The sequence below is a fragment of the Apus apus genome, chromosome 5 (genome assembly GCF_020740795.1).
Source record: "Apus apus isolate bApuApu2 chromosome 5, bApuApu2.pri.cur, whole genome shotgun sequence".
Lineage (NCBI taxonomy): Eukaryota > Metazoa > Chordata > Aves > Apodiformes > Apodidae > Apus > Apus apus.
In genome coordinates this window covers 49,216,475-49,236,801 of record NC_067286.1, presented here as the reverse complement: position 1 = coordinate 49,236,801, position 20,327 = coordinate 49,216,475, and the positions used below count along the sequence as shown (strand labels likewise).

The following is a 20,327-nucleotide window of genomic DNA, read 5'->3' as shown; positions in this document are numbered from 1 at the left end:
GTGGGATTTTCATATTCCCAGTCTGAAGGATTCCCTCTCATAAAAGATCAGTTACAAGCATGTGTACAAAATTATTTGTCACCAAACAGATTGATCCTTTCCACACCATGACAATGTGGTCCTGAAGGTATTTGATACCAAGAAGCAAACCAGTAAATTCCCAGCTTCAACGAACACTTTTGCTTAGGGGTGAGAAAAAAATTATCTCTGAAATGGGTGGCATTTCAGTAGCTTGCAAGCAGTTCTACTTCAGTTTTATTCTTTTCCTTGAAGTAATGTCCTGTTCATTCTTTTAGCTCAGCCCTGTTGAAAAAAAAAAATCACTCAACAAAGAGCACAGGAAAACCTTCCAGCTTGCCTCTCCCCCAGCCCATTCCCTTCACTTCACATGCCCATGGGATGATGAAGCAGTTGTTAATTTTAGGTACACAGATAGGACCTACGAGATAGGGTACAATGGGTTTTTTTCTCTTTTTTTTTTTTTTAAGTTTGCTCATTATTACTTCTTTTCCCTCAGTGCAGGCTGTTTGCCTGCCAGCTCTGCAGAGCTGGACTATCCTGTCTCAAAAGCTCTGCTGGAAGGAGAACAGGCTTTCCCTGCCCATTCATCTCTGGAGCCTCTCCAGTCATTTTCCAACTTTATTCTCCCAAGTACCAATTCCAGTGAAGGACTGACTCACAGCTGGTTTCCTAACTCCTCCTAACAGCTGCTGCATCACTCACCTGGCAGGGACAGAGCTGAGCCTCCTCCAAGCTGGGATCTGTGCAGCCATAGCCTCTTTGAGGAGTCACTGTCTTGTAGTTCCTGCAGGATATGAAGTTTCCAAGCCCTCTGCACTTTAATCTCTGATAATTCCTCTCATCTTGGGAAAAAAAGCTCATGCCAGGGGTTGTACAGATGTATGTGATGGGGTGGGGGTGAGGGATTCTGCTCTGCATCACCTGTTTTGTTACCCATTTACTTCTCCCAGTTACAGCCCAAATGAAAGGGTTGTGTGCGACATCCAGGATTTGGACATGTATCTAAAGTACTTTCTTATTTGATGGATATACCAGAAAATTGAAATGGCTGCACTGCTGAATTGATTCAAGTATCTGCTTATGCTATTTAAAATAGGCAATAACATCCCAGCATTGCCCACTTTAAATAATAATGGGGCAGATTATTACAAGGCAATGCAAAGAACTAAAAGTTAGAGTTGCTGTGTGTGCCCCACATGTCAAAAAGGTCCCAGTTTTCCATATTTTCCACTGGCTTTGGACAAGTGATTTTTGCTGGCATAAAGCAGTAGTAGAGGGCTGGGTTGGGTTTTAGAGACAGGGCATTTTTTGTGCTCTGTTACTAAATCACAGTCAGAAAAAGCTACACTTCTATCTGTTATTATCCCAGGAAAGTTTATACAGGAGGAGCCAATACAGCAGTATCCACATGACCTATCCCCAAAGAGCATCCCCATAAGAGCCCTTAACTTCAAAATGTAGCACTCTTGAGATAATAGCCTTGCAAAAGCCAAAGCATGTCTTTAAAGTAATGCATTGTGTCAGTGAAATAAGGTATTCATTTGTTTAAAACCCATGTCACTTTTTGCAGGATTCGGGCTAAGCCCAAAGCTCAAGGTGGTGTACATAGCATAACTGACCCCAGCCTTTAGGTTATCTTACTAGTAGGGATAAAACTGAGTGTTAGTGTCCTTGTTATTTTACACTGAGAGAGTATTTCCAAGACTTTTGACATTTTCAGAATGGTTTCCTGAGACTTTCTAGGGCAAAACTTCCCAATGAGGCCAACAACATAAACTTGAATTGCAGGATGTAGCTACTTATACAACAGATTCACAACATTGTTGGTTTTATGGAATTACCACATTGTGTAAATGTACAAGTCGTTCAAGATTGCAGTTTCCCAACACATTCTTAATATTTTACACTAAAACAGGAAGCAGCCAACTTAGCTAACAAATAATTAACTGCTGGAATTCATCCAGATAAGAACATATACATGTGAAAGATAGGGAGAACACTGCAACTCTAACTTTCACATGAGTTGGAACCTGTTGTGGGAGGCATTTGATGAGAATCTCTGTTTTCCTGCTTTGTTCCTTCTGGCAAACTGACTGGAGATAATACCCTTGGTCTTCTACTGCACAAGCTTAACTTCAAAGCTTTGAGATTAGCCATTAAAAAAAACATCAAAAGCCAGTTGATACCAAAGGAAATGTAAAGCCTTGGAAAAGACAACTACTCCAGGTGTTTTGTTCTTGTTCTTAGTGCAGGGGCAAAATTCTTCTAGCCCTTAATACCACTGTATGTATCAGAGGGCATTTTCTTGTGCTTACAACAGTCAGTTGTATGTATTGCTAATGCTACAATTCAGCCCAAACTGCTATTTTATCATTAAATGTACTGTTCATATTTTAGAGTCTATAACTTGTCAGTTAAAAATTCATATACAATGTAAATGTGACTATTTGAAAAAAGCTCTTTAAATAATATCCTCTCTAAAAAAGAAGAAATATTTAGTAACAAATACTTTCTGCTTTTCAAGTGAGTAGGTTTGTTATACGTGGACATAAAAAGGTTTCTATCTTCATTCTGACAAAATTTTGCTACCATGTTGGCTGTGCTCCTGCTGACAGGCTGTGCCAGCTCTCAGGTGTGCTTTGAGGCAGCTGCTTAAAGGGACTGACTCTGGGCTCCCTGATGAGATCACATTAATCTGAATATTACAGCAATGACAGTCAATTCATAGGACTGACCAATACTGACATCTGTCAGCTGTGGATTAAAACACATTGCTACATTCTTCTGGGTAGAGATGTATTTTAACTATAACTCTGAGTCTGAACACTTGAAAGTTTGGCTGTTATACCTGTAACCAGTATGGCTAGGTTAGTCCTATGTGATTAATACTGTTGACTCAATGTGCTTGCTGATTTGTACCTGCATGAGAAAAGGCAGACCTCTCTACTTCACATCTTTCCCACCTACAGATATAGATGAATGTCGCTATGGCTACTGCCAGCAGCTGTGTGCCAACGTGCCCGGGTCCTACTCCTGTACGTGCAACCCAGGCTTTACCCTCAACGATGATGGAAGATCATGTCAAGGTACTGTGCATGGTGAACCAGGAAGTCCTTGGTCCTAACCCAGCAACATCCTTAAACCTTGCTTAGTTTTTAGAATATAAAACACCTTCCCAACACTGCTTGTGAAAATGTTCATAGGTTTGTCAGCCTGAGATTTTTCTGCTGTTTCACTGTACCTTGGAGGGGCACAGGCAAGACATAACCATGTGTCAGGAGAAGCACGTACACGGGCCCAAGCCCCCAAAATACAGAGTTACTCAAGTTACTGAAATCACCAGGAGTTTGGGCACTGGATTTACTTTTAAGATCTGAGGCTGCACGACCCACGTGATACAGAAAAACTGTCAGATCAGTAAATTAGATCTGAGTCTCCCAAGTTCCAGAAGAGGGTCCTGAGCACTAGGCCACATTTCGCTGTGATGTGCTACCTCAAAGTCACAGAATCACAGAATCATTATTGTTGGAAAGGACCTCTGAGATCACCGAGTCCAACAGTCAACACAAAAAAACCCCACAACCTTGGCCACTAGGGCATGTCCTGAAGTACCAAATCTACATGGCTTTTGAATGCCTCCAGGGATGGTGACTCAACCACCTCCCTGGGCAGCCTGTTCCAGTGCCTGACCATTCTTTCAGTGTAGAAATTCTTCCCAATGTCCGATCTAAGCCTCCCCTGCCGCACCTTCAGGCCATGTCCTCTGGTCCTGTCATTATTTACTTGGGAGAAGAGACCAACACCCACCTCCCTACAACCTCCTTTCAGGTAGTTGTAGCCGACAATGAAGTCTCCCCTCAGCGTCCTTTTTTCCAGACTAAACAACCCCAGTTCCCTCAGCTGCTCCTCATTACTTGTTCTTTGGACCCTGCAACACAACCTCTTCATAAAGCCTCTCCCTAGCTAATCGGGTAGCATCTTCCCACATACTGCAGGAAATGGTCTGTGCTAATGATGTTCAGAAGCTGCTAATGTCCTAAAAGCAAAAAAAAAAATAAAAATTGTTTTGTCTTAGCCCTGTGTTTCCACAAGGACTATTCATCATTGCATTTTCTTCCTCAGGAATATCCTGCTGTATTTTGTCTCAGGTCTGTTATGACAAAATCAGTTTAAGGGTTTTTAAATTGCAGGATAAAGGCAGAAGCATTTGTAATAAATATTTCATTCCCACCTTCCATGTTAGTTTTTTTTTTTTTTATTCCCCAAACTCTTGATTTCCACACATGCTGTGTTTCCAACATGCTATTTCCAGGCATCAGCCCGAATCCCAATAAACAACATTGACTTGGTTATATTCTTTCACAACAAATAATTCTGACTGTAGAGCTAATCTCTTTGAAATGCTTTAACAGTTATGAACTGAAAATAGAGTTTGGGAAGAAGTCACTGATGCATTGGGCATTGGTTTCCCATAGATGTGAACGAATGCACAAGTGAAAACCCCTGCACTCAAACCTGCGTCAATACCTATGGCTCCTTCCTCTGCCGCTGTGAGCCTGGCTATGAACTGGAAGCTGATGGAGTTAACTGCAGTGGTAACTGTCTTTAGTTTTGTTTGCTTGCTTGTTTTGTTCTTTGTTGTTTTTCTTTTTTTGTTGTTGTTTGGTTGGTTTTTGTTTGGTTGTTTTTTTTCCTCTCTAATTCTATTAAGTTCTCTTTTCCCAATGTATTGTTTTGTACATGCCTTTTAAAAGTTTTTTGCTTTGGTCCCTGGTTGGCAGCAGGATAGCTGCAATTCATATGATCTTATTTCCAGTTAAAGCACACAGCAAATATCCAGAAAAGCACAATGGAGGAGAACTGCAAATGGTTCTAAATAAGTAAGCTAAATATTCAAAAGCTCCACAATACCAGCAAAGCACAAGAAAACACTTTGTAATACTGAACAGGAAACTTTATTAGCGCAAGTAAAGTACTGATAGTCGAGAACATTCTTCCATGATTGAAGAAATATTTTATATAAGAACACTTTTCCATTTGTCTTTAGAATGCATGTATTCTTCTTGCTCTTCTGACTGCATACTTCTGCCTGAAAACTTCCCCAGTTTCCCCTGTATGGCTCTGGCTTCACTTTGGAAACAATGTATGGTTTCTTAGTACAGCTATTGCTAATCTGTTCAGCACACAGCAGAATAAAGTGTGCTTATGTCACTGTACTTTTTCCCCTCTCTGTCTCTTTTTTTTTTTCTTTTATTGCTTTATTTTGATTGAAGGCAAAACTTATTTCTGTGCTTAATGTTCCCACAGCCCAATAAAATTAAAGAATCCAGCCAATATTTCTTGGAAGGAAAAATGCACTGGAAAATACTTGTTTTTTAATTTACAGTAAACAGATGTAACATACTGTTTCTGAAAGAGAAGACATGTGATATGCAGTATGCATATAGATTAGTGTTTGCAAAGCTGTTCTTCCCTGCAAACCTCCTTATTATAAGGGAAAGAGCAACGACACATCTCTCTAAAGGGTCTCATGCACTTAGTATTTAGAGCTGCAACACCTATGTGAAGTTTTCTGCTTCCTAATGGACTTTCTGCTTCTAAGTTAGGCTCCTGCACCTTTTTATGTGCTCCTGAGCTAGTTGGGGATTTGAACCAATTAAGTTCTATGCAAAGTCACATAAACATTGCCCATACAAAATGGTGACAACAGAAGAGGTGGTGCTTGAGCCTCATTCATGGCTGAGAGTTAAGCCAGCAAAAGAGATTTTCCACCACACAGATTTAGATCAGAAAACATTTTCTTGACAATTATGTCCAAGAAAATGCTTGTCAAAGAAGGTCAAACTTCTCTGGATTAAGTTCTTTCACTTCACAAGCAATCACCAGACATTGCGGAGGCTTGCAAAGAGAATGCCTGGTTAAGAAATTCTTATGAGACACCCAGGATCCAGATGTACTTCAACAGCCACTGGATTAGTCCCTGGCCTAGAAACCAAATTACTTAGAAGATGGGAGGCATCCCTGCCCCAATTCAAGGAGAGAGGCAGAGATTTCAACATGACTTTCCCAACAACAGCATTATTTTCTAACCACAGCCAGAAGTGTTTAGGAACAGCAAAGGTGTGTCTGTCCTATGTGGGCTCAGTAGCAGAAATGTAGGACCCTCAGGGCTCTAAGTCCCTCCAGCACTTAACAGCAGCTGAGAACAAGTTATATGAATTCAGTGTGCTGGAGGTTTGTGCTAGGACACCTCAAAGGCTGGCTGAAATGTCATTCCCTTTACGGAGTGTGCCCTTGGTCCATGTTTTATTAGGAAAGTGTCTTTTTCAGCAAACTTGCTGCGGCAATTCAGACAGTAACAGGACTACACAGATGCACACTTCCTTTCATCTCCTTTTTGATAATACAACCATAAAGCCACTTGAACATTTTTGGACTTCCCATCCATCTGCACAAAACACCAAAAGAGGACAAGTGGACTGAGCCCAATTTAGAAAAAAGGGAAATTCAGTCTGAAGAGTGAAAGTGATTTGCCTGGGAGAGTCAACATAGAGCTGGGTATAAAAACTTGGGAGTTCCTGGCTGGGGCTCTGTCCTTTGTTTCTTTTTCCCCCCAAACAGGGAAATAAGGAAAGTATTAACTGCAGCCTCTCTCAGTCTAGCACCTCTGCATGTGTTTTCCTTTCAGTCAACCATGCCTCCATGTGCAGCTCTGAAGTTCATCTTTCTTGGTTGAGCACAGTTCTGCAGAACACAATGACTGGTCAATTCATGAATGGAAGGGGGAAAGGGCACAATTTCTGCTTTCAATCAGAGATTTGACAGACTGCTTAGTTTCCTCCATATCTGCAGGATGGCTAGGCCTTCCAGTAGGTCTGACTCAAGCTGGGATGAGCTCTGTAGTCTTGCTGGAATGCCTTGGAAATAACTGGCTAGAGGCTAAAAAACATAAAACAACCAGGGCTGGCTGCAGGAGTTCTGCTGGGATCCATGTGGCCCTGGGGAAGGGAAGTTTGCTCTCTAGAAAAAAAGCAAAAGAAAGCAAAAGAAAACCACAGCCAACTCTCTTCTTTCAAATTACAGTTGCGGCTTTGTTGTTGGAGTAGCTCTATCTCTGACGTAAAACAGAACTGAAAATACAGCCAACTGGTGACAGGTATTTGAAAGGAAAAAGAAATATATAAAAGCTACACATTGTGTTTAGCAGCAGGCTTGGTTTCCCAAGAAGCAAAATGTTTAACCAAGAACTTGTTGTATAGCAGTTTGCCAGGTTGCTGCAGAGTCCTAGGGAGCTGGAGGGCTCCAACCTCTAGCTGGGGTGATGGGCAAGTGGTCTGGATAGCCACCTGCCTGTGGGACTGCTCTTTTGACTGTAAAGCCAAAGACACTAAAGTTTGTTTTAACACTGCAGACATGGATGAATGCAGCTTCTCAGAGTTCCTCTGCCAGCATGAATGTGTGAACTCGCCTGGTTCTTACTACTGTAGCTGTCCTTCAGGCTATAACTTGCTTGACGACAGCAGAAGCTGCCAAGGTAAGAACATTCCTACGCTGATTAAAACCTGAGGGGAACAGAAAGCAAAGTCCTGTGTCTGGAAAGAGGTTTTCAAGAATTGAGATGCTCGGTCTTGGCTTTGCACAGAGAATACTTATAGGGGCCAATTATGTAATTCTGGTAAGAATGTCATCACGTCAGTAGTCCCACTGAGGTCAACTGGTGTGTTGGTGTGAGACTTTACTCACCAGGAAACAGTTACAAAGGAAAGCCCTCAGATGCTCTCCTCTCTGCTGCACTTCTCTATAGTTTTCCCATTCTCTAAGGTCAGAGAGCTTAAGCAGCCAAGTATTTCTGGTTTTGCAGCTCTTAGCATATGGGAGCACTCCAATAAGCAGAACTGAATGGAGTAAAAATTGATCTTAAAACGGGCCAGTTATCAAAAGGCAACGTCCCATAGTGCAACAGTGTTATGAATTTTGGGGCAATTCTTTAAGATTTTATAAGTTTATAAGAGTAGTATCTTGCACTTGCTTCCCTGCTTTAGCCTTTCTCTTGTTTCTTGTCTTGTAGATATCAATGAATGTGAAAACAGAAACTTCACCTGCACTCTGCAGCAAACGTGTTTCAATATCCCAGGGGAATATAAATGTTTAGACCCAGTAAGATGCGAGGATCCTTATATCCAGATTAATGAGAAGTGAGTAACATACCCACAGCCACAAAAGCAAAATCAATCTGTGTGAAGCATATCTAGAGTGAACTAAATAAGCTGCATTTTTACAACACAGCCATGAAGTGTGTCTTGAGAGCTATACATACATGCTGTTGCTGCATTTACCATTGGTAAGCATTATAAAATAAGAGTAAATTGCAATTCCTTACCAGGTCACCAGGTGGGATGTGATACGATAGTCAGATGTGTGGGAAGTTAGACTGGAAAAACTCTTTATCCGTGAGTAGAGAAAACAGCAAAGTTTGCAAGGTAATAGGAGACATTTACTTACAGTAGATTACTACTGCCCTGGTTTGGGCCCAACACGGCAGCAAAGAAACAGCCCCACGGCCGCTCACTCAACTCCCCCCACACACACACACTCTGGGATGAGGAGGACAAAGCTCATGGGTCAAGACAAAGGACAAGGAGGGTTCTTCACCGATTAAGGTCCCAGGCAAAACAGACTCAACTTGGGGAAAAAATAATAATTTATTTTCACACTAATCAAACACACACAGGACACAGACATCACACAGATCAGGGCTTGCATATGTTACCCCACCTCTCCCTTCTTCCTGGCTCCAAATCCCTTTGTTCCCAGTTTCTCTCCCTCCTTCCCCCCAGCGGCACAGGGAGACAGGGGATGGGGTTTAGAGTCAGTTCACAGGCTGGTGGTTCCTGCTGCTCCTTCCTCCTCAGGAAGAAGGATTCCTTACAGTCCTTCCCTGCTTCCCCACGGGGTCCCTCCCATGGGAGAGTTCTCCACGAACCCCTACTTCATGAGTCCTTCCCACGAGGTCCGGAGCTGCTCCAGCCTGGGCTTCCCACAGAGTCACGGGCTGCTTTGGGAACAAACTCCCCTGGTGCCGGGGTCTTCCAAAGCTGTGCAATCAGAGTCCACAGGCAGCAAATCCTCTGGCCACAAAATCCAAGTCCACTGGCCAAGTTCACCCCTCCTGGCGCCTTCAGGGAATGTTCCACCACGTTCCTCCATGAGTGCAGGGGAACAGCTGCCATCTTGCCATGGGCTGCAGGGAAACTTCTGCTTGGGCACCTTCTTCCCCTTCTTCCTCACCAACCACCAGCACTGCTCTCCTTCTCCAGCTCAGCTCTTCTCCTCCAGCACAGCTCTTCTCCTTTAGGTGCTCTCTGCGCAGGTGTTATGTCAGTTCTTTTGTATGTTAATCGCTGAGGGGCACCTATTGTCCCTCTAGTGGCTCCTTGGCTGGGTTTGGAGCAGGGGAAGCTTCTCAGCTTCTTATCAGAGCCACCCCTGGGGCCGTTCCCTCGATACCAAAAAATCCCGCCAAACGAAACCAGAACTACATTGCTTAATCTTAAATGCAGCTGTTTATTATATTAATAGTTCCTGTAAATATTAACTAGCTTATGCCTGGGTAGTAATTAAAAACATTAAATAATCATTATAGCAGGATACAAGCAGTTTCTTACTGCCTAAAGGTTAAAAGCGTTAAAAAGCCCACAGACCGATTTGCCCTGTCCAGAAACTGGGTATGTCTGGATGGGGCTGTTAACACTGTTACTGTTTAAATCTGGAATTATTTGAGCAAGCAAAAAAATAAATGCTGCATTTCTAAAAATTGCCTCTTTCTTTTACATTTTTGTAGGTACTTGCCTGGGGCTCCAAATATTTCAGCTCCAGACAAATGTCTATATATTTTAGCCCATAGTATTTACTTTTGCACTAAACCAAATTACTTGGAAGCCTAATTTATGTTATAGAAAAGCAAGAGGTGGAGAATGAACTTCTTTCCATTATAATTGATTCATGTCCTTACATTGATTTCTGAACCAAGTCCAAGGGATGGACTCTGTTATTCCAGTTCTGGGTTTACCTGCATTCAGAGGTGGTAGTTTTAAACTGGAAGTTGAAATATCTGAAGCCTGTATCTAAATTCCCCAGGGCCAACTATAGCATCCTCACAGATCAGCCTGCACCAGAACCCTTGATCTCTGTGCTTTGTGTTTGGTGGCTTTGGCTGGTGTCTAGATGTGACTGAATTTAATTTGTGGCATGTCTAGAAGTGGTCAGTATAAAAGCCAAGTGATTTCCTTGCATCTGTGTTTTCTGTGGAAGAATTGGGTGATTATAACGCCAGGAGCCTTTTTATGGGGTGGGGGACATGCCAGACGTGTCTGAAATTGTTGTCAGCAGTGGATGTTATAGAAAAAACAGGCAAAAAGACCCAACTCTTTTCCAGTAAATTCCCCAACATGGCTTTTATAAGTGGACATTCTGCCTCACAACTTGCTGAAGAAATCAGCAGCATGTGGCTAAGGCACACGAGCTGATGCAGTCTGTTTGGGTTTCCAAAAGCTTCTGAAAAGAATGCCACACAAGGTTATTATGGAAAGTAAGCAGCCATAAATAAGAAAGAAGTCCCTGGCTCAGAAGAATAAGAGGATGAAACAAAAAATAAATAGACTATAGTATTAAAATGTCAGTTTTCACAGTGAAGGTCTGCAGAGGTCTGAGCTGGACCTACTTTGTCCAACATATTTGTAAGAAGCCTTGAAAACAGGATAAAGCATGAGGTTGGCAAAGTCTACAACAGCATCTGAGGACAGTAGAGAAAAGTATAGGGAGAAAAACATTGCAGAAGGATCCTCAATGACTGCAATTGAAGTGTCAGATGAAATTCAGTGTAGATTAATGTAAAGTAAAAAGACAATCCCAAATTCACAAGCACTGATGTGATCATAATCCATCCAAACTGAGATTTGTGGGTTGTTACAGATAGCTCCACGATCTGCAGTACTCACTAGAGGTCAGAAAAGCAATCTGAATTTGGGGTGTTTATAGGTAGAGAACATACTTAGAGCATGTGCCATTGTGTACTCATATCTTCAAGACTGTAGATGGTCACATCTGCAGTTCCTTCCTCTCCTCTCAAAAATAATATAACTGGACAAAGGTTTGTATAGAGCAATGAGGATGAGGATAAGTATGGAATAGCTTCCTTGTGAGAAACAACTAAGTTAGGACTCCTCAGCCATGAACAGGGTAAAATACAAAACCCTGAGCTGTGTAAGTAGGATGAGCTGGGACTGACTGGCCACTCTTCTTTCAACAGAAGAGCTGGGGTCAGCAGATGAAGTCAGCAAGGGCCAGTGCAGGGAGAGGTAAAGGGGGCTGTGGAGCTCCTGTCCACCGGGGCCTATGGTTGCCAGACATTCATGTGGGTACAAGGGGAAGCTGAACAAGCTAATGGATAAGAAGTGCCTTAAGACTAATTAATACACAGAAGACCTTGATTTCAAGAATTCTGAGAGTCACAAACAGTTGGAGGATGTTGCTGGAAGTGTTATATGCTTGGCTTGATATCCTGCTCTTCCACTTCCATTTGATCTTTGGTTTGATCCAGGCTGTATGTTTTAATGTCGTATATAAAAGATGGTTAAACGAAGAATACAACATTTATGTAGCACCAGCAGTGAAATGGGGACAGTTCAGTTTAAATTCCTACCGGAATAAACATGTACAGAGTATTATACACTTGCAGAGTTGCTTTAAAGAAAGTACAGATTTTTGAGTGATCTAAGGAGACAAAGGATACCAAGATATTTTAGCCTAGAAGACAAGAAAAATAAGGCAGGGATACAGGTAAGCCAGAATAGCACAAAGAATACTAAAAGTGAGCAAATTAATTACAGGTTTTGTTGATTTCTTTAGCTGGTTGACTACATTATTTGTTTGTTTATTTATTTATGCAGCTGTATTTGCATATAAAGAATCAAATATTACAGCAATTTGTAATCCCTGATGACAATCCTGTCTCTGACCATTAGCCGCTGCATGTGTCCCGCTGAAAACCCCGGCTGCAGAGATCAGCCATTCACCATCCTGTACAGAGTGATGGATATGGTGTCCGGGCGGTCTGTACCTTCTGACATCTTTCAGATGCAAGCAACAACTCGCTACCCTGGAGCCTACTACATCTTCCAAATCAAATCAGGGAATGAGGGCAGAGAATTCTACATGCGGGTAAGGTCTGGTGCTTGTTGAGACAGACCCGAAAGTGTCTTCTTGTTAGCTGAATATCCTTCAGACAGTAGATCCCAGTTTTGACTGAATAGCCTGTAAACATTCAGTATGAGGCATTGTTACATGCAGACATGCAGAGCAGCGTGCTCTTTCAGGAAGGTACCCTACACAAAGCAAACATACTTTTTTTTTTCTTTGCATTTATTTGTTATGTATTTTTTTCACTAAGAACACACATTTTACCTAATACACTGTTAGATAAAATCCAACTACTTAATTTTTTAAATCTGATTTTTCCTCAGATGACATCTCTGTTTCCCAGTCATCTTCAGTGCACTCCTGACATGCAGGGCTGATGGGAAGTGTATGCACAGAATGAGGCACAGCCAGCAGGGATGGTGGCATTCAGAAGGTTAATTTTTAACCCAAGGGAAAAGCTGGCTTTGATATTCCCATTAAGTGATGCTCAGTGGCTATTGGTGTTTCCCATGCCACTCAAAAACCAGGAGTGTGACAGATTTCGGTAGATTCCAGTATACATTCCTCATGAGATTTTCTCTCAGATTTTCACTGTTAAAGAAAAGAAAATATTTCAAAATTCTAACATGATAAGTGGTCCAAGAATGATCATTTGCATCTCACAAGATCTTTCCTGTTGCAAAGTCATTACTGACCGCACCGACCTTATCCCCTCATCTTGGTCAGTCCACCAGACCTGCTATGGCTCCAGCATTGTTGCTCGAGTCTGCCAGTGTTATTTATGTCTCACACAGCCATTTGCTGTGCCACCTCAAACACACTGCTTGCACAAGCTGTGCCTTGCACCCCCCTGGCAGCTGCACCGCTGCCCTGTCAGGCTGGTAGCCAGCAGGTGGTGCCTCCTGGTTGCTTGGGGAACAGGAAGCGCAGCAGGAGGAGAAGGGAACCGTAGCCTTCACGCTCCTCCACACCGCTTCATAGGGCTTCCCTGATCAGAGATAATGCAAGTGCTCATGATAAAATAGGTTTCACTTTTGTGTTTCTGCCGAAAAACAAATTGTTCTTGGTTTTCATGTCAGAAGCTCTGATTTTCAAATGCTCATAATCCACTGTTCTGGCCAGATATTTCAAAGGTCTGCTTCCACTTACTAAAGACAGATTTTTCTGAAGTGCCTCTTCAGAGGGTAAGGTTTGCATCGTTAACATATGCAATTATACAGCCAACCCAGACCCTGCTTACATAGGATCATTTGGTCTCCAAGCTCTGTTAACATAACCCCTTCTTGGTGTTTGCTGCTTCAAAGTAGCATTGCTCTTTACATCAAACAAAATGATATCTGACTCACTCAGGAGAAGGTGTCATTGCTTGTGCATACCCTAAATCCACATTTTAATCTTCTTCCATTTGGACAATAGCAAATATCTCTGTTCATTAGCTCCTTTTATGTACAGGGCTGCCAAAGGCTTTGCAAACTGTAGAAGGTGATAGTTCATACAAACCACTGACATGGAGCCAAAGGCTGAAATGAAGCTCTCTCTCCCATGAATTGCAGTACCTTCCAACAGTGCAGCAGAAAACTGTTATGTGGGCTGCTCAAAAGCCATCATGTGGTCTTACCTGAGATGATTTTTCAAGACCCGTTTTCTAAAATCTCAGCTGTTTCCTCTTGTTTTGTGCACAGCAAACGGGACCGATCAGTGCTACTCTGGTGATGACCCGCCCTGTGAAGGGGCCCCGTACTGTTGAGTTGGACTTGGAAATGATCACTGTCAACACTGTCATCAACTTCAGAGGAAGCTCTGTCATCCGGCTGAGGATATATGTATCACAGTACTCCTTCTAAACCTTGAGTTTGTGCCCTGGAAACATTAAAACACAAGAGACAGTTCCTCCTCTGCAGAACTCTCTCCTCAGAAGCCAGTACGTATAGCAGCTCTAAACCAAACCAGTATTGCCACAGACCCAGTGACCCATGCCTGTCTGAGGAGGGAGGCCTCCTCTTCCACAGTCCGTACCAGGATGCAGACATCTGAAGATCCCGTATGATTCTCTGTGTGGCCATGTATTTTAAGGACTCTTCTTTCCATTGTAAACACTTCTATGGTATAAGTCTATGTTTGAAAGACTGTGAACCTCTGTAGCTCCAAGGCTGCTTAGCAAAAAGCACCAAAGAAACTGAGGAAAAAGCTGGCTTTTGCAATCTTGCCTTTTTTTTAATTATTATTATTATTATAAATGGAGAGCAGACAAGCAAGCAGAAACAGAAACCAAAATCCACCTATTGAAACAAGGGATCTCAGAAGTGCTAACTTACATTTCCAGTTATCTCTGGAATTATTAGTCAGGCACTTAATCTTGATTCACCCTGCATTTGTCTTAGTTTCACCTGTTTTTTTCTTTGTTTCTATTTTATACTTAACAATCATTGTAAATGGATTTCAAAACACATTGTACTATGTAATCTTCTACTTTCTAATGAAGTGTCAGATGTTTGGGTTCCTTCTTCTATTAAATCTTTCTATATAACAGAGTTCATAGATTTCTATAACTGGTTGGTATGTTTTACATTGTTTAGGGTGTTACGCTTGTTTAGACCCAGACTCTTTGACACAGGCCTCCACTGCCAGAATAGTGTCCAGTGAGCAGATAAGAATCAGAACTTAATTTTTACCAGTTTTCCTGAGTGTGGTAGTTGCAAACAGTTTGTACAGGTTATAAGGTAGTGATACTAACTGTAGTTAAGTGTGTAACTAATTAGTTCAAGGACCACTCAGCTCAGACATGTGCAGTCTCTCTCCCACACACCTAACACTGAGGAAAATAAGCTGATATGGACCTGAACCAGTCTTATTGTTCATACCTCTGCCAAAAAGCAGACCCCACTATACCAGTACCCACATCTCACAGTTTCCATAGGTAATGTCTTCTCAGGTATAACTGCTGTAACCAACAGGAAGTTTCTCCTGTAGTCTAATTTGGCTCTCTATTGTAATTTAAATGCATTGCTTTTTAGGCTACTTTCAGTAGAAATAGAGAACAGTTTATCTTCCCCCTTGCAGCAGTCCTTAACATGTCTGAAGACTGTTGTCATGTCTCCCCTCAGACAGTTTCTCTCTAGTCTAAACAAACCCAATTCTTTTGGTCTTTCCTCATATATTGCATTTTCTGGACCTTTGATCATTCTTTTTGCTCTCATCTGGATTCTCTCCAGTTGGTTCACATCTTTCTTGAAGTGCAGTGCCCAAAACTGAAAAGTATTCCAGCTGAGGCCTCACTGTGCAAAGCTAGATTTAGATACATGGTTAAGAGTTTGAAAAAAATATGTATAAATAATTGTATAGTTTGGAGGTATAATGTCTACTGTGTTGAAGCCACTGGCAGTTTGTTCTTTTATTTTAGTAGGGATGAGGGTTCATATGCCTTGTTCTTAATTTTCTCAGAAGCAAGCTGTTTTGCTGCTTACTCTTTTTCTTTACTGGCTCATTTGCTCCCCAGCATCACTAAGGCAAGAAAGATAACGTTTGCCTTATGTTTTTGAGGCCTAGAACTGCTTAATACTACTTGGGAAAAGAGTTTATTATGATGCCAGCAGGCTGAAGTAGAGAAGAAGCATTATCTGAGGTCTTCATTAAAGTGGAGTATTAAATGGGAGAACACAGACACAGGAAGTCATCACAACAGAGACTGCATGACACAATAGCAAGATTGACTCTTCTGTTCCTAATAAGCTTTGTGAGTTAGTCTGGAGTTGTTTTTCCCTAACTTTAGTAGAGACTGTGCTCTTTTTTCTCATGCTCAGCTTGAAGGAAGCCCTGATGCAACGGCTCACAGCAATGAAATGCTGAGTTGAGTGTTCTTCAGCAGCTTCTATTCCTTAATAGTTTAAAGTTTTCTCTATGTTGCTAGTGTCCTGGGATCCCGCAGCTCATAGCTCTGTACACAGGCTCTCCTTTATTGTAAAAGCAAAAGGCTGGAACCTGACTCCAGGGTTTAGTGGGCCAAGCTGAGAGCAGGAAGCCAGTGGGTTTTGCGAGTAGTTGACTTGGAGAAGATAAAGGTAGAGGAAATGTGCAGAGAAATAGCATAAACAAGAGTGTGATTCCTGAGTGTATCATGGCTCATCATATACCACAGTCTTGGAGGGGAAAATAGAGATGACCAAGAAGGAGGAATGCTAGTTTATAACCATGGGGCTAAAAGTGCTCATGTGTCCCAGATGATGAAAGTGAAACAAGGGAAACAAGTAGGCTCTGGTGGCCCAGAGAGCAGACAAGCAGAGGCAGGTCTTGTATGAAAGACATTAAACTCTTAACATGCTGAAAGTTTTCCCAGTGCTTAAAAACCCCCTTTTCACACTTTTGTGCCCCTGTGCTATGGCTTCTTCACGTCCAGTTGATGAGTCCTCTCTCTTCCTGCCATCACATCACTTCGGGAGAGGAAGTGCACCCTGTTAGACATCAGACAGTTTCTCACTTCTGGGCTGTTCTCCCATGGCCCTCACATACCAACCTGATTTAACCCTAGTTTAGAAACATCAAAATCCAGAGGAATTCCATAACAAAACACTCTGTTAAAAAGAGTAAAGCTTCAATACTTGGTTTTAGCAGGGTCCAGCAAATGCTCATAAAACAATATTACACTTTCTATATAAACATTCTGTGCCTTAAAAAAAAAGTGAAAAGTCTGGAAACAAAGGAATTCAGCCACTTCTCAGCTGCCATAACATCTTTCATCACTCACTATCACTCCAGACAACTTTTACTTTGCCAAAAAAATATGCCAATCTCAAAATAATAAATTACTAGCAGCTTAGAACATCTACATTCTCCATTTCCTAGTCAGGGGCCTGTTTGCAATAGACCATTTCAAGCTCATATTTTACAACAATTCTCACCAAATGAAAAAAAGGACTATGCATGTCAGGTTTTTACAGCATGAAAGTTAAAAATGCAAACTTGCAACTGCTGTACACATTCATGTTCTCCTTTGAGGCTGGGCCTCCCTAAAGTAGACAGAATTCCAGGTCTGCTCAGAAAATTATGCTTTATTCTAACCTATTGCAGAGGATTTTCTAACACAAAGAGTTTTACCATATGGCTGATAGACAATATTCTGCCCAGCACCAGATGAGGGCACTGCCCCTGGTCTGGGTGGTTTGGCCTTCCTCCAGTTCTGCTCTGACATGCTTCTTGCTTGGGTGGGCAGAGCAGTTCCCTGGTGAAGCTGAGAAAGGACAGCTCTTTGCTTCTCCTGCCTGTCAGCTGATGTGTCTGTTTAAAGGAAGGTCCTCAGGATAAAGATTACCTCTCACTGTTTGTACAGCACCTATTGCCAGCCCAGTAATTGGAAAAAAGCAAACAAAAGCAGGAATGGCAGTAATCTTTGGTACAGATCACAATGATTGGAAAGGAGAATCTATTTCAGTAAATGAACCAAGTGATTAATGCTAGTCCTGTAAGGTGCCAGAGGGAGAAAAATGGCAAAGAGATGAAGGATCCATTGCTGTAGAGCTGAATGGGTCCTATCATCTGACTTACTTGACTTTGAGATGTTTTTAGGGGATTGATTTTTTTTTTTAACTTAAGAGTCTGCTGGATCCCACAGAATTGTTTTTCAACTTGTGCCTCTCTGACAACAATAACTTTGTTGAAAATAACTAAGCCCCCATCACTGAGTGTAGTGTCCAGGGTCTTTCACATAGAGCTTTCTCCTTTTCAAGCTGGGGGCCTGTACTTGTATTTAGCTTTTTTTTTGCTCAGCTTTTGGAAGAATTAAATTTCCTTGTCTCATAAATATGGTATCACCATCAGCACAACTTACATATTTGTTTTTTCTCACTAAAGCAAGAAGAGTAATAGAATCAGTACAGTTTGTGGTCATTCAAGTTCTCCAGTCTGGCTCATTCACAGACTATGCTACTGAGTATCTTCTGTAGCATGCAGCTGTATTAGAACCCAATGAAAATTTCATAGCACAAAGATGTTAAAAAAAAAAAAAAAAGGATTAAAACTATGCCTGGCAGGCACTATTGTTAAAATACATCTCTATCCTGGATGGACAAAACCCTCAGCTGGTGTTAATTTGCATGACTGCTGCTCTTTAATACAGAGACACAAAGCGTCCTTAGGATCTTCCTTGTGTGTGTGTAAAGCAGTGTGCATGTATCTGTATACATGGAGAATTTACAGACACTAGAACTACTTGTAGTAGTGTGGCTCTGGAATTCAGAGTTGTAATATGACACAGCACAAGTAAATTGCATTTTCTCATGTGACATGAGACCAGACAAATGATTTACGCCTGTCACTTCTTGTTGTTTTAAGTCTTGGAACCAATTCTGAATAGCTCAACCCCTAGGCAGGTGCCATGCAGGAAGATTGAGGCTGATGTTTATAACCAGACTTTCAGGGATTCTGCAGGAAGCCTGCACAGAAAGGTGACCTGTGCTGAAGGGTTAATGCTGTAGGGAGTGTAACAGTCTAGAGGTATTTGTGTGGGGATGTCTCTGATCTTTCAGCTGCCTCTTCCCTCACCTGTTTCAGTGCAGATTATGTCTGATGTTTGTAAGTGTGTAGATTCCCTCCTGTATCCCAGAAGTCAGTCATTCTTCCTTTTGAGTTTTCTTGGACAAGTGATCTCATTGTGGCCATGCAGTGCATGCACATTTTGAGTGAGTTCAACTTCTTCTCTGGCACTTTGTAACATTTTTTGCTTTGCTTTTCGGAGACCAGTTGTAGGCCATGTGTCTGTTCTAGGCTCTGACTGACCACAGTTGATTTTCTCACAGCCAAGGCAGATCTGTCATTTCCCTGCCAGTTTCTCTTCACTCACCATCTGTACAACAAGCTCTTCATGTGTTCCACTGGAAATGCAGGCATTGCTGTTGGCCCACCTGCTGGTTTTGTATTCCCCTCCCTCTGCAGTGTCAGTAGGCAACCTTACAGCAAATATTAGGTCTGAATGGCTGAAGGGATCATCCAGCCTGCAGGCAGAGCCTGGCTTCATGAAGAGGAACTCAAAAAAACCACAAGTCAACCCCCAGTTTTGAAGGTCATAGGTGCTCTTTTAGGTCCTGATTAATCACTTTTCTGCTGAAATTGTGTTTATATCATGCTGGCTTGATTGTCTCAAGGCTTTTTAGGAAGCCTGACATGGACTCACTTATGTAATACATCCTTAGGCTCTTTCACACCTTGGATGAGGCTTTCCCAGCTTGCAAACAGAGTATTTGACCCAGTCAGAGAGGGTGCAATATGATCACCACTATGCTGAAGTTAGTGATTGCTAAGCACCTTACATCACATCTGGATTTAGCCCAGTTTTATTTTAAGATGTGAATCTCAGTGTCAGTAGGATAAATGTAAATAGATACTAATTATTTTTACAGTAGACCTGAAAGATTTTTTCCAGTAAATAAACAGTAGCATGATTGTAGTGTCTCTTTCCGTGTGGGCACTATCTTTGGGTGGTTTAGGATTTCCTGATATATCCTTTGAAACTTTAAAATATCCTCTGGTATTTCAAGCCATTTATTGATGTGTTTCCTTGAATGATTCCTCACTTCTGCTCTTCTAAGGCCAAAACAGGCACTTGACTCTACATGTTGTTAAAATAAGCCACACCTAAGCCTTTGCAGAGTCACAACTCATGCATAACTCAGAAATTGTTCCTCTCTTTAACCTATAAAGGAAAATGTTGACTTCCTTGAGATTCTGCAGTGTTCAAAATAATGCATGTGCATATGTTTTTCAAGTCTGGGACCTTAGTCTGGAGATAGTTCATCATTATCTTGCTGCAAATGTTCTGTATTCAACATGTGAAATCATAGCTACAAAGGTTAGTTTTGTCAAAACCATCAAAACATATGGTGTTTCATGCCTCACTACACATAATGCAAACACAATTTAAAAGTCTATAATCAGAGTTCTCCAAAATTCCTAAGAAATCACTGTTTTTAAGAAACATTTGGTCAGTAAACTCATTTTGTAGATTATGTGAAATGGAAACAGAGGCAGAAGGCTTGCCAAGATTACACAGATTTGTTGTTCAAATCAGTATCCCCAAGAAAACCTGAATCTAGTTCATAATTTAAAAATACTCCTTTGGA

General features: G+C 41.7%; 1 protein-coding gene across 1 annotated transcript in view; it reads left to right on the top strand.

Moving 5' to 3' along the window:
* The window catches only part of FBLN5 (fibulin 5), a 49,112-nt gene extending 34,303 nt beyond the window's left edge, over window positions 1-14,809 (top strand). The window contains exons 6-11 of the mRNA XM_051622111.1: window positions 2,991-3,107; window positions 4,497-4,616; window positions 7,433-7,555; window positions 8,090-8,216; window positions 12,045-12,240; window positions 13,902-14,809. Coding sequence (XP_051478071.1) covers window positions 2,991-3,107; window positions 4,497-4,616; window positions 7,433-7,555; window positions 8,090-8,216; window positions 12,045-12,240; window positions 13,902-14,063 — 845 coding nt within the window. The 3' untranslated portion in view covers window positions 14,064-14,809. The remainder of the gene's footprint in view (window positions 1-2,990; window positions 3,108-4,496; window positions 4,617-7,432; window positions 7,556-8,089; window positions 8,217-12,044; window positions 12,241-13,901) is intronic.
* Window positions 14,810-20,327: the final 5,518 nt, after the last annotated feature.